Raw genomic sequence first — 16,693 nt, forward strand, 5'->3', positions numbered from 1 at the left:
AACTGGTTGGGCCATCCTCAGCAGCAACAACTGAAACAACAACAAGCAATTTCTATAACTGGCAATTAGACTTGACACCGATATGATCGGCTTGATCGGTATTGGCCGATAATTTTATGCTGATCTGCTTTAATGTCATAATTCGCCTCCGCAAAAGACATTTACTGTCATGGGTGTGTGTTCCGGTTTTTGTCTTCCCCCTGTTTCATACACACCTGCTCCTGAGATCATCTTCACCACCTGTGCCTCGTTCACCCTAATTACACCTTGCATTTAACCTCGTGTCTCATTCTTTCTCGTCGCCAGTTTGTTGTACCTTGTCGTCGCTTGCCAGCATTCCTTGTTTCCACATGACCGACTCACAGTAAGACGAGACCCTGTTCCGATTATCGACCTTCCCTTTTTGCCTCACGTTTTTGGCTACTGTTGCCTTTTTTGGATTGCAGGGCTGTGTACCGACCTCTGCCCGTATATTAAATCTCTCTTTTTGAAACTGTCCATTTATTTTGGAGTCGTGCATTTTTGGGTCCTATGCTCTGTTTCGTTCATGACAGAACGAACTGCCCATAACATGGTCCCAGCAGACTCCGACACGGTCCGCAAAGCCCTTCAAGCGCAGGGTCAACGCCTCTCGAAGTAGGCTGAGCAGCTTGCTGCCCTCCACCTTCATCTAGAGGGACTGTCAGAGCATTATGACAATATGATGAGACAGGTGGCCTCACAGTTTGAAGTGCTAATGAATATGCTTCAGAAGAAGGAACCAGCTGGCGCAGCACCCGATGCCGCCACTGTACCATCGTTTCCAGGTGAAGCAGTCACCATGCAGCCACCTGCCACCTCCGCTGCTGTCTGCCCACAGCTCTCTCGACCGGAGAGGTTCTCTGGAGATTCTGGGACTATTAAGCCGTTCATCACTCAGTGCAAACTCCACTTTGAGTTGCAGGCAGCTGCCTTCCCCACCGAGCGGGCAAAAATCGCTTTCGTCATTTCCCACCTGACTGGTTGCGCGGAGGCGGGGGCTACTGCTGAATGGAGCCGCAATTCCGCTGCGTGTCATTCGTGGTCTTTGTTCGTAAAGACTATGGAGCAAATTTTTCTGTTTTCTACACCAGATCGTGAGGCAGCTCGCTCCCTTGTCACCTCACAACAAGGCAAGCGCAGGGTGTCAGATTACGCGATTGAGTTTCGCATTCTAGCAGCTGAGAGTCAGTGGAATGATAGGGCACTACTCGATGCATTTTTTCAAGGATTATCCTCCGCCGTCAAGGATCATTTGGTCCCGCTAGACCTGCCGACTTGGACACTCTCATCGCTCTCGCCGTAAAGATCGACAAGAGGCTTTTGGATCACCAGGTGGACGGAGTTCGGCGGAGGGCTGTGTCACCGCGCACAGCCTCGGTGACCAGCCAAACCAAGGCCGAACCCCTGTTTACGGTCTCAACCCACTGGCTAGAGTCACCACGGATGAACCCATGCAACTGGGCAGGTTCCGTCTCTCCCCTGAGGAACGTCAACGCCGGCTGAGGGAAGGGCGGTGCTTCTACTGCGGGCAGTTGGGTCATTCCGTGAACAACTGTCACGTCAAGGTGTTGGTAGCAAGGGCACGGGAGAGGTGAGTCTGAATTTCATTAAGGAAGACCCTGCCCGGGTTCTTCCTAAAGTGACACTAGGACTAGAGTGACTCTCCTGATCAAGAAATTCATACACCTGTATTAATTGATTCTGGTTCTGACGCAAACTTACTCAACTCCCTCCTCGTTAGACGTATGCACCTTAGAATCTTTAAAATAAAACGCTACCGCAACACCTATGCTACAGATGGCAATTTTATGGGCAAGATCATTCACCTCACCCAAACACTCACGTTGACATTTCCTGATTCTCACTTGGAACGCATTAGTTTTCATGTTTTTGATGCCATGAATCATGACTTTATTGTAGGGAACCCATGGTTGAAATTACATAACCCCCACATTGACTGGTCCTCTGGGCAGGTTATGTCATGGGGCAGCAATTGCGCCCAGAACCGTTTCAAACCTCCATGTGATGTTCAGGGCTATGTTTCAAATGACAATCCACAGACCCCATCTGGGTATCCTGACTTATCTCAAGTGCCGTCCTGTTACTAGGACATTAAAGATGTTTTTCCAAGTCCAAGGCCAAATCCCTTCCACCCCACAGACCTTATGACTGTGCTGTTGACTTGCTGCCTGGAACCACGCCCCACGAGGGAGGTTATTCTCTCTTTCAGGGCTGGAACACAAGTCTATGAAGGAGTATGTGGATGAATCACTGGCAGCCGGGATTATTTGCCCATCTTCATCCCCTGCGGGAGCAGGATTTTTCTTTGTGGACAAGAAGGACAAGACTCTGCGACCCTGTATCGATTACACTGATCTCAACGACATAACGGTGAAAAACAGGTACCCTCTTCCTCTCATCTCCACCGCCTTTGAGCTCCTGGAGGGAGCCAAGGTTTTCACCAAACTCGACTTGAGAAATGCATATTATTTAGACAGGATAAGGGAGGGGGATGAATGTAAAACAGCATTCAACACACCCACGGGACATTACAAGTATTTGGTGATGCCTTTTGGACTAACGCTCCAGCTGTGTTCCAGAACTTTGTAAATGATGTCCTGCGTGACATGTTGAATGTGTATGTTTTTGTATATTTGCATGATATTTTGATATTCTCCCCGGATGAGGAGACTCATCATTCGTGTCTGCTCTGTGTTGCAGCAGTTACTGCAGAATGAACTATACGTCAAAGTTGAGAAATGTGAGTTCCACAAGGCGTCCGTTTCTTTTCTGGGGTTCGTGCTGGCTCCAGGTGAAATCAAAATGGACCCTTGCAAAGTTGATTGCGGGACTATTTGGCCCACTCCCACATCACGCAAAGACGTACAAAGGTTCTTAGGGTTCGCTAATTTCTACAGAAAGTGCATTAGAAACTTCAGTTCTATAGCCTTGCCTTTGCATTATCTTGCCTCGCCACACAGACCTTTTGTATGGAACCCGCTTTGTCAGGCAGCTTTTCAGAAACTTAAACCGAGCTTTACCTCCGCTCCCATCCTCACTTTGCGTCTGATGCCGGTACAGGAGCAGTGCTCTCTCGGAAATGTCTGCTGGCAGTCAAGGTGGCTTTGGTGGAGTGGAGGCACTGGCTAGAGGGGTCACATACTCCGTTTTTGTATGGACAGATCACAAGAACCTGAATATTTTAAGTCTGCTAAGAGATTAAATGCGAGGCAGGCTTGATGGGCTCTGTTTTTCACACCATACACACCTGCTCCTGAGAGCATTTTCACCACCTGTGCCTCGTTCACCCTAATTACACCTTGCATTTAACCTCGTGTCTCATTCTTTCTCGTCGCCAGTTCGTTGTACCTTGTCGTCGCGTTCCAGCATTCCTCATTTGCACGTCAAAGACTCACAGTAAGACTAGACCCAGTTCCGATTATCGACCTTGCCTTTTTGCCTCACGTTTTTGGATACTGTTGCCTTTTTTGGATTGCCTGGCTGTGTACCAACCTCTGCCCGTATATTAAACCTCTCTTTTTGAAACTGTCCATTTGTTTTGGAGTCGTGCATTTTTGGGTCCTATCCTCTGTTCCGTTCATGACAATCACTCCTTGTCGCCATCGTTTACAGTATATGTGAATCCAAAAGCTAGTTTATTTTTAGCTTTGTCGCATGTCTTTTGACGTACTACTGTAAATATCTGCCAGCCAATAAATTTATTTATTTATTTATTTTTTTAAAAACGGCGGTGTGGGAGATACAACATGTCTGAGACCCTGGATCAGACAACAAGACAAATTTGGTCTTCCATGATTGCACTGTCAGACTACTGCAATAAAATCTCCGCACCCTGTCTTTCACGATCACTGGGCTTTACCTTGTCAACTCAAACGCCACCCGATACACTCGTTACCATGGCAACGACCGCTACGCGTGTATTATAAGAACAAAATGGGGAAAAACGTGTGGTGGTGGTCACCGGTGCTCGGGAGATTACGTTCATTTCAGGATTGCTTGAGGTATGTTTACGTACTTTTCATACGATACGGCTCGCAAGCAGGCAACAAAACGTTATGTAGCCTAGGAAGCTAATGCTAGCACTAATGGTTGTACGTAAACATGCTGCCGTTCTGTCGAATCATGCTCTAAAGTTTCGGTGTGTGTGAAGTAATTTAATTACAGTAAGTTACCACACATTATTTCTGTCATGTTGTAATGTTGGTTTGACCTGACTGATTAGAATACATGACCTGACTAGAGCAATGATTTCCAACCTTTATGGAGCGACGCCACATATTTTACAATAGGAAAATCTCACAGCACACCAACAGACAAAAATGTCACAAAAAGTAGATACACGGTAATTACTGTATGTACTTCCTGCCATCTAATAGAAGAGCATTTATTTGTTCTGTCTGTCACTATGCCTCTCCCTTGCTGGAATGTTTGAATACAGCAAAAATGGAGGATTTTCAAGCATGAACGGCCTTTTTAAGATCATGCCACTGCTTTTCAATCGGATTCAAGTCTGGACCTGGACTAGGCCACTCCAAAACCTTCATTTTGTTTTCTTAAGCCATTCACAAGTTGACTGGTGTGTGTTTTGGATCGTTATCCTTCTGCAGAACCCAAGTGCGATTCAGCTTGAAGCCACAAAGTGATGGCTGAACATTTCTCTTTCAGGATTTACTGTTAAAGAGCAGAATTCATGGTCCCATCAATCACAGAAAGTTGTCCAGGTCCTGAAGGATTAAGCAGCCCAAGACCATCGCACGACCACTACCATGTTTGACTGTTGATGATGTTCTTTTTCTGAAATGCTGTGCTACATTTACGCCAGATGTAACGAGACACAGACCTTCCAAAAAGCTCAACTTGCACCTTGTCAGTCCATTTAATATTCTCACAAAAGTCTCATCATTCAGATATATATATTTTTTTTTTTGTTGCAAAAGCGAGCCTTTGTGTTCTTTTTGGTCAGCAGTGGTTTTTGCCTTGGAACGCTGCCTTGGATGCCATTTTTGTCCAGTCTCTACCTTAATGTTGTGAAGACTGACCTTAACTGTGGCAAGGCTGGCCTCCAATTCTTTAAAAGTTGTCCTGAGTTCCTTTGTGGCCTTCTGGATGAGTCAGTGCTGTTCTCTTGGGGTAATCTTTGTAGGCCGGCCACTCCTGGGAAGGGTCACCACTGTTCCATGTTTTCTCCATATGAGGATAATGGCTCTCCCTACGGTTTGCTGGAATCCTAAAGCTTGAGAAATGTTTTTTGTTTTTTTTTAACCCTTTCCAAACCGATGTCCCTTTATTTCTTGACTTTTCTTTAATTTCTTTGGATCATGTCATTTTGTTGCAGCTTTTTTAGATCTTTTGTAAGACTTGATTTTGTCGGGACAGATTCTGTTTAAGTGACTTCTTGATTGAACAGGTCTGGAGGTAATCAAGCTTGGGGGTGATCAGTGAAAATTAACCAAAAATTTTGATTTGCCACAATTAAGTCATTTTTGTTTCACACAAGGCGAGGTAACTGAATAGTTGTTTTTATTCCGGAATAAATGAAATCATTTTAAAACAGCATTTTAAGTTCACTTGGGTTATATGTCTGATATTTACATTTGCTTGATAATCTTAAACATTAAAGTTGGGAAACTGCAAAAATAAAAGAATTTGAGAAGGGGGACAATACTTTTTCATGGCACTGTATATCATACTGTAATGATAACCTCATATAGAGCATAAAATTTGAGAATAAAACAATTTCCCTCAGGCCCAATGTTGAATCATAATATACTGTATGTTTATATTTATTTTAATTGTGCATTCTTCAAAGAATCAGATGCATCTGCAAGAAACCGAAACACAATTTCCAAAGCCCAAGGTAGTGTATTTTGTACTCACCGCATTTGCCTCAATTGGATGCAGTACATAATCATGTAAATTTACACATTTTGTTATTTTGGATTATTCATCCATCCATTTTCTGTACTGCTTATCCTCGCTAGGGTCGCGGGCGTGCTGGAGCCTATCCCAGCCATCTTCAGGCAAGAGGTGGGGTACATCCTGAACTGGTCGCCAGCCAATCGCAGGGCACATATAAACAAACAACCATTCGCACTCACATTCACAGCTATGGGCAATTTAGAGTCTTCAATCAACCTACCACGCATGTTTTTGGAATTTATTATTCTTTTTTTTTTTTAAATTGTAAAACGTGTATGAGCATGTAAATGGGAACGTTTGCTGTGTCGTCACCTAATGGTCACATGGCACAAAGCCCATGGAAGTCAATAGAGGCCATGAGTTATCGGGTTATTCAATCTTATTTCCGTTAAATAATAAATGGAAGTGTTGTGTTGCGTTATGGGCTGTACATCAGACAGTACATCAGTTAAATATAACATTGCTAAAATCGTTATTTGGGACTGTTTTATCACGTCAAATGGTTTATATGTGCAAGTTTTAACTTGACTTCCTGTTTTAAGCTTGTAGCCTTTTATTTTGAAGGGCACACACCGGAACTCAGCATTTTGGCACGAAAAGTAACTTCACACAGCACCAGTGTTTTTATTTACTTTTTTTTTTTTTTTTTTTAAATAAATCCATAAATAATGGATGGAACAAAATGCTATAAAACGATTTCTTACCCACCGATGAGGTACAAGGATAGTGTTTGTGATACTGTGAGACATTTGTAAATGTTGTAACAATTCATTGTGATGTAATGAGAAGTTTTAGCTCAATGTTAAGCTTTTTTTCTGTCATCGGCTCTTACGTTGGTTTGAAGACTAAAATAAACGCAAAAAACCATCAGTGCAAAAGTGCAACCAACCGTTTACCTTGTTAATTGTCTCAATGTCGGCATAGACTTATTTTATTGTTTCACCCACCCAATTGACAGAGTTGACCTCACTGAAGCTCCGCGCGGTGCAGGCTGAGGCTTGGAGCGCATCAGACGCTACATATCGTGAAAGCCCCCTTTGCACAATATAATCTTACTCCATGTGTTGCACTGAGGCGACTGGTCATTAATTTTAACAAAGTTAAGACACACTTTGGTCCTACTGACTTCCATTCCTGACCACTAATTTTCAAAAGAACAGAAGAAAGCGATTGGGAGGTGATTGTTGATTCGTCAATGCGCAGTGACGGTACAGTACCATAAAAGTGCAAAGAAATGCAAGATTTCACCATCGCCACACTATATTTATTTTCTTTAGTAAAAACTGTATTTGATTGTTGTTACTTTTTTATTTACACATTAAGAATAGTTTTACTGGCGTGTTAAGCGCACAATGCATTGTGGGTTAATTATTCATACCAAAGTGCACGGTCATAAATCGGTCATGGAGGGTAAGGACTGACTCACTGAAGGACTTACAATACTGAGCTTAAATAATATTGACAAAGTGAGAAGTTTCAACTTAGTCTATGAGCTGGTTTAATGCGCTGCACGGCTGACGTCACGTAAGTAAGTGCTTCTCCCCGCCGTCAATCACCCACAGCCTTGCTAGTTAAAAAGGTGCGTAATCTTGTCACCTTTTCTTGCTCTTCGCATCAAAATTAAAATGGTGGGAGCAATGGTGTGTGTGTGTATGTGTGTGTGTGTGTGTAAATGCCCCAATATAAAACCACCACTCACTTTCACTTTTACATACACGCACACACAGTTGCCTTCATGGGCCACAATCAACATCTATTTACCAGTTAAGAGTGTAAGAATACGGAAGTGTGAGAGAAGTATACTGCGAATGGTGTGCTTGTTTACGTTTAGGTACTTACTGTACTGTGTTGGCATGTCAAGTCTGCACTTAGTTGCTGATTTAATGCGGCTACACTAATATTTAAGATATTGGTTCATATTGATGACATTCTGTAACTTGTGTGGCGTACATAATGGATGAGGTTAAGTTAATTGCTTTTTTTGGTACTGTGGATAAATTATATTCCTGCCACTTAACTTAGTTATACTTTTGAAATCAATTAATCAGTAAAGTAACTATGTTACTTTTAAGCTCAAGTAATCAGTAAAGTAACTAAGCTACTTTTTCAAGGTAACTGTGTCAACACCGCTCATGAGTACGTTTACTGCGTTAGTACATCGTTCCTTGCGCAAATGAATCACTCATCGTACTCGTACATCGCTCCTCAGCGGATCACGAACGAAGAAGTTAAATGAACGAATCACTCTTCAGTACACCAGTACATTCAGTCAGTTCTTCAGTCAGACATGCAAACACCAAAATCCTGAAATAGGTGACCACAAAAAAAAAAAAAAAAAAAAAAACACGATCCCCGGGCCCCTTTTTTTCATTTTAACATAAATTAAGCAATCTGGAAGACTCTGAAAAGTACAATTAAGCAAAATACATTTTCTTCACGCAGAAAAAACATTTATTTCCACCACTTAAGTACAAGACATACACATTTAAGATTATAATGAAATTTTCCTCATTTCTTTGCTTTTTTGTTTTGGTCTCCAATTTGAGCCAGGCTCATCTCCCCCTGCACCTGATGCCTGCTTCAAGCTGTGCCACATGAATAGCATCTTCCTCTTTAAGCAGTCTCATTCTGTAAAAGAATTGACTAAAATCATTGTCTGTTTCACTTCATTTTTCACTATTACCAACTTAAAAGGCTAATCCCAAATGCATCCTCCAGGAAAATATTAAGTACAGTATTTTTCAATTTTTAATGGCCATTTCTGAATTTGAAGTTAGGTCATTCTGTGTTGTGACATAATCCCTAACATCGCTCCGTCGCTTAATACATTTAACATTAACATCCGTAAACGAATTAGATAATTGTAGGTGTGTTTAATTAATGCAAGATGTACTAGCGGATCAGCTCTTGACGCCGATGTTTCGCGTGTGCTTTGCGGTTCTGCTGGGACCACAACCAGGGCCACGACCCACAGCACCTCAACGTGAAAATACAAAAGACCAGGGGCCTCATGTACTTTGAATTTACTTCATTTGAACATGTACAGGCGGCACGGTGGACGACTGGTTAGAGCGTCAGCCTCACAGTTCTGTGGAGCGGGGTTCAATCCCCGGCCACACCTGTGTGGAGTTTGCATGTTCTCCCCGTGCCTGCGTTGGTTTTCTCCGGGCACTCCGGTTTCCTCCCACATCCCAAAAACATGCATGAATTGGAGATTTTAAATTGCCAGTAGGTGTGACTGTGAGTGTGAATGGTTGTTTGTTTATATGTGCCCTGCGATTGGCAGTTCAGTTCAGGGTGTACCCCGCCTCCTGCCCAATGACAGCTGGGATAGGCTCCAGCACGCCCGTGAAGCGGCTCAGAAAATGGATGGATGGATGGATGAACATGTACATCGGTTGCATATGATTAAAATGTGTTAAAATTACATAATTTACCCTTCTTCTAAAAAAAAAAACATGATTTTTTTTTCAGTGTGCGTGTCCTCTTCTGTGTATTAAAATAATAAATTGAGTAATAAAAAAGGAGTCAAAGTTTTTGATATCCTCTTTGATATGCTGATGTGCTTCTATTTGAATTCAAAAGATTTATTACAAATACCACACATGCAACATTTACGCATGAACCTTTATCTCACAGGGCTGAGTGTAGGTTACTGTATGAACACATTTGTTATGAGTTCTAAAAATATTTTACGTTAGCGTGTGTGTGCTGTTCCGACTCCACAGCATTGACAGCCGCACAGACGCTGTCCCATTCTCACCTCATTTGCTTGTTTTAAATGCCAGAGGAGAGGGTGCCAAAGAGGATATTCTCTCGCACCTCCACTTCCTTGAGCAACTTCACATTCAGAACAATTATTTTTCTTCATTCCCTTGCTCATTTTCCTTTTTTTCTGATCACGCAGGGATCGGGATCGCAGGTCCAGGGTTCATTTAAATGTGATTTGCATATTCAAATGTGGGCGTGGCCAGGGAGGGGTCGGCTACTCCAACATGTGCGCTCATTTCCACACATCTGAACTTTGCCGTGAAAAAGAACGTACGCCACGTTTTTGTGTGTACGCACCTTTTGTACATAAGGCCCCAGATGAGCAAAAACATTGCTTAAACGTAAGAATAGCAACAGAGGATGTCCACTCCAGAGGTGGGTCGAGTAGTCAAACATTGTACTCAAATTAAGAGTACTGTTACTTGACTATGTGACTCAAGTAAAAGTAAAAAGTAGTCATCCAAAAAATTACTTAAGAGTAAAAAGTACATCGTGAAATAATTACTCAAGTACCGAGTAAATAGTGAGTAACTTCTGTTTTTTAACCACAGCATGAACATCAATAAAATAAATTACAAAATAAAATGTGAATTTGCAAATTCTGATGTTGCTGTGTTTGTGTGTGTTTGTACAGTCAAAAATACAACAAAACATCTGCAATTTACTGCACGGTGTTTTCTAAAGTTATAATAATATCCACGTTTGGGCAGACAGTGCCAGACAAAAATAATTGGATCTACACGATTCACGCAAATGGCCTATTTTCAGTTAAAAATGGCAAATTTCACCGATATAGACTGATTTGCCTGTATGTTCAGTACATTCAATTCAATTAAGTCCTTCCCCGGCCTGCATGGCGCTGCCTGACGCTGGCTGCTCATTGGTCATTCGCTGAAGTACTGGCGAATCGCCAATCACATGGCAGTACGTTCAATGAAGTCCCGCCCCTGCCTGCACACTGGCTGCTCATTGGTCAGTCGCCAAAGATTCAGTAGTGAATGACAGAACGCTTCAGGAGTTCCATTTCTGCTCCCAGCCGACTCGCTCACCTCACGGCGGCGGCCAAGCTCAAAGAACGAATCATTTCATAAACTGATTCAGTTCAGTACGTTCACGAAAAAGATCCGTTCTTCTTAACGAAACGTTCGCGAACGAAACAACACTATTTCAGACAGACACCGAAAATGCCGTTTTGGGTCATTTTCGGCAGGCAAATTTTTTTGGGGTGACTCAGAAATTTGTCCTGGCCTGAGTGGGCCAGCGTCTATACGTAGGTGGTGGCCCTGAGCCACCTTTAATGTTTTTGATCGACAACTTTTAATTTAAGCCGACACAAAAGGTTTAATGGAAGTCTACAAATCTCTTGACGCCTAGAAGTAAATGTTAATCATTCAGTTGTTGATTGGAAAATGTTCAGATGGCGAACCATCGCCATACATGACGTGTATTTGCATATTATGAGGCTCATATTCATTTATAATTTGTATACGATAGTAGGCCTACTTAAGAGGTAAAATATCAAAAGTAACAGAGTAAAATCAAGTATTTAAGAGTGAGCTGCAAGTTCCTAATGTGAGATTTATCTTTCTTTCTATCTTTATCTTTGGCTCAAATTTGCATACTGCGATCAAATGCCACGAAAACGAGGTTTCTTAGTCAATATTACATGTATGTCAATGACTTACAATGTAAATGCGCATGCGCCCAAATTACGTATAATAAAAGTATTGTTAATGCATGCAAGAATCAGGTGAGCTGCAGATTAATATTTATTCTACAACAGGCCAATGTAGAAGAAAACTAGAACAATACCGTGTTGATTAATTTACAGTGAAAGATAAGCCGGACCTGTTTGGTCATGGATCTGAAGGGCAGCGCTCCAAGCAGAACAGTCTCGTCCACACGGTCAAACCACCTTCGCGACGACACCTTCTCGATGACGACATTGTAGGCTAACGTAGGGTAGAAGAGAAGCCTTGCTAAAACTCCAGCCATAGCTGAGTTATGACCGTGATTTTCTTCGACCCAGATTGTGAGGCATTACTACAATAGTCGTTCGATGAATTTGTGGCCGGCCCCCACACATGCTTGTTCCGGTTGCAACAGGACTTCCAGGTGACCCCTTCAAAATAAACTTCACCTGTACGTATGAGTTTTTTTTTTTTTTTTTAACTTTACTGTGTAACACAAAGTGAGACCCGCTAACCAGGGGCGGGGCACTTGAGCCTCATGTAATGTGATTGGACCCCCCAGATGATTGACATGTCACGGCACTGCTCGTCTTGTCGAAAGGAACAGTTTGCATTTTGAAATCAGTGACGCCTTTTGACTGCTAAATCCCTCCTGTACAGTAGGTGGCGCTATCTACCACAAAGAGTTGTAATCCACATTAGGAAAAGAAGACTCGCCACAGAAGATGATGATTTGCCCCAGAGCCAGTCTACGTCGCGACATCGGTCTAAAGTAAGTTTTACGGCGGTGTCCTAATGAGTCACTGTTTAAAAAGTGTTCAGATAGGAGATCGTTTTGCAAGCAGCCACGGGTATCAAGCTAAAGTTAACATTTTTACATCTCATGGCGGTAAAAAAAAAAAAACAGTGCATGCAGTGTGCCAGTCTCTCTCGCCCGCTGGCACACGGACAAGTTACATCACATGGTGTCTACAGATGACCAGTGTCACCTTCCAATAGACACTCCACATTAACGTGCGCATTTAATTCGGGTTGCTGCTTATATTTACGTGTTTCTCCAATGATTTTAGAGGAATGAAACTAGCAGACAATCGGCCAGCTAGCTGTTTCATGCTCTGTTGGCTAAAATGAAATGTGACGGAGGGTGGGGGATTATCCTGAACGTTTTGCCCTTTGTCTCTAAATGTTTGTTTGTTTAAAAGCTTTAAAACTGACACTGCTACAGTGTCAAAAGTGTTGATGTTGCATTTTTCTTCTTCGATGCAGAATCCTATTTCATGCATAATGTACTGCACAACAGGCTAGCACTTTAACTAAACACTTTTAACTAGTGGAGTGCTTTCAAAGAAAACTTCAGGACTTGAAGGCATCACAAAAGTGCTGTTAATGAGTTTCACAAGTGTAACTTCTTTAAAAAGCATAAATACTGTAATTCAAGTTAATTCTGCAGTTTGATTTCTGAAATTTGACCAGTATCACCAATTTATCTTGTTTAAAATAGGTATAGCCTACCTGTAATTCAAGTGAATTTTGTCTGTTTTATTTATTTGATTCAAGAAGTCTGCCTTTTTATTTCATATATATATATATATATATATATATATATCAACTGTTTTCATGTTTTCAACTGCATAAAGGCTTTTGTATTACTGGGCTACAACCCCAATTCCAATGAAGTTGGGACGTTGTGTTAAACAACTAGAAAGAGAATACAATGATTTGCAAATCATGTTCAACCTATATTTAATTGAATACACTACAGAGACAATATATAAAATGTTCAAACTGATAAACTTGATTGTTTTTAGCAAATAATCATTAACTTACAATTTTATGGCCGTAAGACGTTCCAAAAAAGCTGGGACAGGTGGCAAAAAAGACTGAGAAAGTTGAGGAATGTTCATCAAACACCTGTTTGGAACATACCACAGGTGAACAGGCTAATTGGGAATAGGTGGGTGCCATGATTGGGTATAAAAGGAGCTTCTCTGAATTGCTCAGTCATTCACAAGCAAAGATGGGGCGAGTTTCACCTCTTTATGAACAAGTGCGTGAAAAAATAGTCCTCAATGTACAATTGCAAGGAATTTAGGGATTTCATCATCTACGGTCCATAATATCATAAAAAATTTAAGAGAATCTGGAGAAATCACTGCATGTAAGCGGCAAGGCCGAAAACCAACATTGAATGCCCGTGACCTTCGATTCCTCAGGCGGCACTGCATCAAAATCCGACATCAATGTGTAAAGGATATCGCCACATGGGCTCAGGAAAACTTCAGAAAACCAATCTCAGTAAATACAGTTCGGCGCTACATCCGTAAGTGCAACTTGAAACTCTACTATGCAAAGCAAAAGCCATTTATCAACAACACCCAGAAATGCCGCCGGCTTCTCTGGGCCAGAGCACATCTAAGATGGAGTGATGCAAAGTGGAAAATTGTTCTGTGGTCCGACGAGTCCGCATTTCAAATTGTGGATGTCGTGTCCTCCGGGCCAAAGAGAAAAAGAACCATCCGTACTGTTGTGGACGCAAAGTTCAAAAGCCAGCATCTGTGATGGTATGGGGCTGTGTTAGTGCATATGGCATGGGTAACTTACACATCTGTGAAGCCACCATTAATGCTGAAAGGTACATACAGGTTTTGGAGAAACATATGCTGCCATCCAAGCAAGGTCTTATTTCAGCAAGACAATGCCAAACCACATTCTGCACGTGTTACAACAGCGTGGCGTCAAAGTAAAAGAGTGCGGGGAGTAGACTGGCCTGCCTGCAGTCCAGACCTGTCTCCCATTGAAAATGTGACTCATTATGAAGCATAAAATACGACAACGGAGACCCCGGACTGTTGAACAGCTGAAGGTGTACATCAAGCAAAAATGGGAAAGAATTCCACCTACAAAGCTTCAACAATTAGTGTCCTCAAATGGTTATTGAATGTTGTTAAAAGAAAAGGTGATGTAACACAGTGGTAAACATGACCGTCCCAGCCATAAAATTCTAAGTTAATGATTATTTGCTATAAACAAAGTTTATCAGTTTGAACATTAAATATAGGTTGAACATGATTTGCAAGTCATTGTATTCTGTTTGTATTTATGTTTAACACAACGTACCAACTTCATTGGAATTGGGGTTGTATTTTTCTGTGAAATAAATTTGGGTTGCGACTTAATGACTAAGTTAAATTTTGGGTCCTTAGGCAAAACCAGTTGGGAACCACTGAGTAGGTGAAAGTTTGAATATTAAGCTTACATCTACAGTGGTCTGTTTCCCCTGACATTTTTTAGGCTTGAAGTGGGGATTTGATAACATTGTGCAATTAAGTGATGCCAAGAGTAAAAAAATTGGCTTTTTTTTCATAGGGTCCGCTGAGAAATGAAAAGCCAGGGGGACAAGAGATATAAATTATTTTTAAAAAGAAGCAAGTCAGGTAACGCTAAGGTGGACAGAGAGTGCGAGTGAATAGCTCGTGTGCGTGAGTGGGTTACTCTGTGATTATTGAAAAATTGTTGCAGTTGTTTGTGTATATTTTGTTGTAAACGTTAATAAACTGGAATTTATGCGGACAAACCATCTTCTGTGTGCTTAGTATGTACATTGCAACATTTAGACTGCAATTCATTGGTCAAAAAACAAATTCATTGTCATCGTCTGTGGACCCCCTGAAATAGCCTTCGCCACCCATAGGATAAAAGTCTAGCTCCGCCACTGCCCCCCCCCCAAAAAAGCTTGTACAACTAAGTGCAGGTTTCATAGTAAATATATGGAGAGTTGCAGTTTCAAAGTATGCTGAAAAAACTAGATTTTCCTGAATGTGATAGCGCTGGGAATTTTTTTTTTTAAGCTTGACGAAGGTCCCCTTACTGTTAAGCATTATTCTTTCAGACCTGCATACATACAGTACTTGACTCTCATACTGCATGTATCATACAGTTGACAGGATCACTGATTATCATGGTAGTAATTTAGGAAACAATGAGAAATAAGACTTCAAACATCTGCAAAAGTCTGGAGATGCTGGCAGAATACTCACACTTAATATTATTGTACTTAACTCCAAGATAACAAAACTGAACAGAAGTTGACCTTAAGTACCAACTTGTTCCTGATCAAAGAAAATATATAGCTCAGTAAAAGTATGAGCCTAGGTTTCCCACTCTTTAGTGATAGAAAAGTCATACATTACATGAGAAAGTATATTTTTCATATTTGCTTAGAAATGTAATAAAAGCCATATGTGAACTGCTGTTTGTTCAAGTATTGACTCTCAGTGACTTTTTTTGTTTTGTTTACATTTTGAAATTTTATCACATCCTGTCTTAAATGTTAAAGCATCAACATGGGACAGATTAACATCTTAGACACATTGCAAAAAGGTGGTGAGAAAAAAAATCAAATGTAACACAGTGTGTAAAACTACACAATGAACTGGAATATATTTTACAAAATGTGCAAATTACATTACATGTGGTTGTTTAACCTTTAGGTTCCATATCTTCAGAAAGTTAGCTTTTGCTAATAGAAAAATAACCTAAACGATAGATTTTCTTTACATCTCTGTCAACATTTAAAAGGTAGCATTAGGATAACTTAGCTTGGCTTGTTTCTCCTTTTGGACAGTGACCGACTTGGAAACATCTGTGTGATAGCACTGCTGGAAGCAGCAAGGAACCTCCTTCATAACCAATTTAAGATACTGTATTATTACCTTCATTTACATTTAAATGCAGATAGCGTCATAAGATAGTGCCATCTATTGAGAGACTTGGATATAAAAAAAAAAAAAAAAAAAGTTTTGCAATTTGAGTTAATAACTAAACAACCTAAACACAAGGATTTCAATATAATGAACTATATATAATGGAGGCAGTCTTGTCCAGAGGTGAGACGTCAAAGTTTGGTGATGGTAGAGTTCAGGATGTGCTGCTGGATCTTGGGGTTAGAGGCCTTGGACAAGTCTCGCTGTCAAAAACGCAAAGCAGGACAATATTAGAGGCGAAGGGAGGAGTCATTATCACACTGCTTTTTCTGTGAAAAACAACAAATTGTAAACAAAATGTTTGTTGCACCTACAAATATTCAGTTTCTCTGTCTGAAAAGAAATTATCTATTGCCTGACTGGATTCATTTGAAGGCAGGCTTTTCACCTGATACCCCTTGACCAGGTTAGATTTATCTAGGTAAGTGGTTTAAAATCTGTGCGCAATACAGTAGAACATCCAAAGTTATTTGCCCCTAAAGTTGTACAATTTGGAATACGACTAGT

At 41.2% G+C, this 16,693-nt stretch overlaps 2 protein-coding genes and 1 long non-coding RNA gene across 8 annotated transcripts in view; 1 reads left to right on the forward strand and 2 right to left on the reverse strand.

The window, feature by feature from the left end:
- ptpmt1 (protein tyrosine phosphatase mitochondrial 1) overlaps positions 1-13,419 on the reverse strand; it is a 23,074-nt gene extending 9,655 nt beyond the window's left edge. Inside the window, exon 1 of one of the 2 annotated variants that reach the window (XM_061764787.1) lies at positions 13,251-13,419. In XM_061764787.1, the coding sequence (XP_061620771.1) occupies positions 13,251-13,388 (138 nt within the window). In that variant the 5' untranslated portion in view covers positions 13,389-13,419. Of the gene's footprint in view, positions 1-11,580; positions 11,841-13,250 lie in introns of those variants that run through there. The other variant, XM_061764786.1, reaches the window with a different exon arrangement.
- LOC133473224 (uncharacterized) overlaps positions 12,129-16,693 on the forward strand; it is a 25,040-nt gene continuing 20,475 nt past the window's right edge. Inside the window, exon 1 of the long non-coding RNA XR_009787004.1 lies at positions 12,129-12,195. This is a non-coding gene — a long non-coding RNA (uncharacterized LOC133473224). The remainder of the gene's footprint in view (positions 12,196-16,693) is intronic.
- Positions 15,572-16,693, reverse strand: part of prc1b (protein regulator of cytokinesis 1b) — a 39,410-nt gene continuing 38,288 nt past the window's right edge. For all 5 annotated transcript variants that reach the window (XR_009787003.1, XM_061764782.1, XM_061764781.1 and 2 more), the window contains one exon: positions 15,572-16,389. Coding sequence is in view for 4 of the 5 variants with exons in the window: in XM_061764782.1 (XP_061620766.1) it covers positions 16,318-16,389 (72 nt within the window). In the remaining variant the exon portion in view is untranslated. The remainder of the gene's footprint in view (positions 16,390-16,693) is intronic.

This window comes from Phyllopteryx taeniolatus, unplaced genomic scaffold (assembly GCF_024500385.1).
Source record: "Phyllopteryx taeniolatus isolate TA_2022b unplaced genomic scaffold, UOR_Ptae_1.2 contig_24, whole genome shotgun sequence".
Lineage (NCBI taxonomy): Eukaryota > Metazoa > Chordata > Actinopteri > Syngnathiformes > Syngnathidae > Phyllopteryx > Phyllopteryx taeniolatus.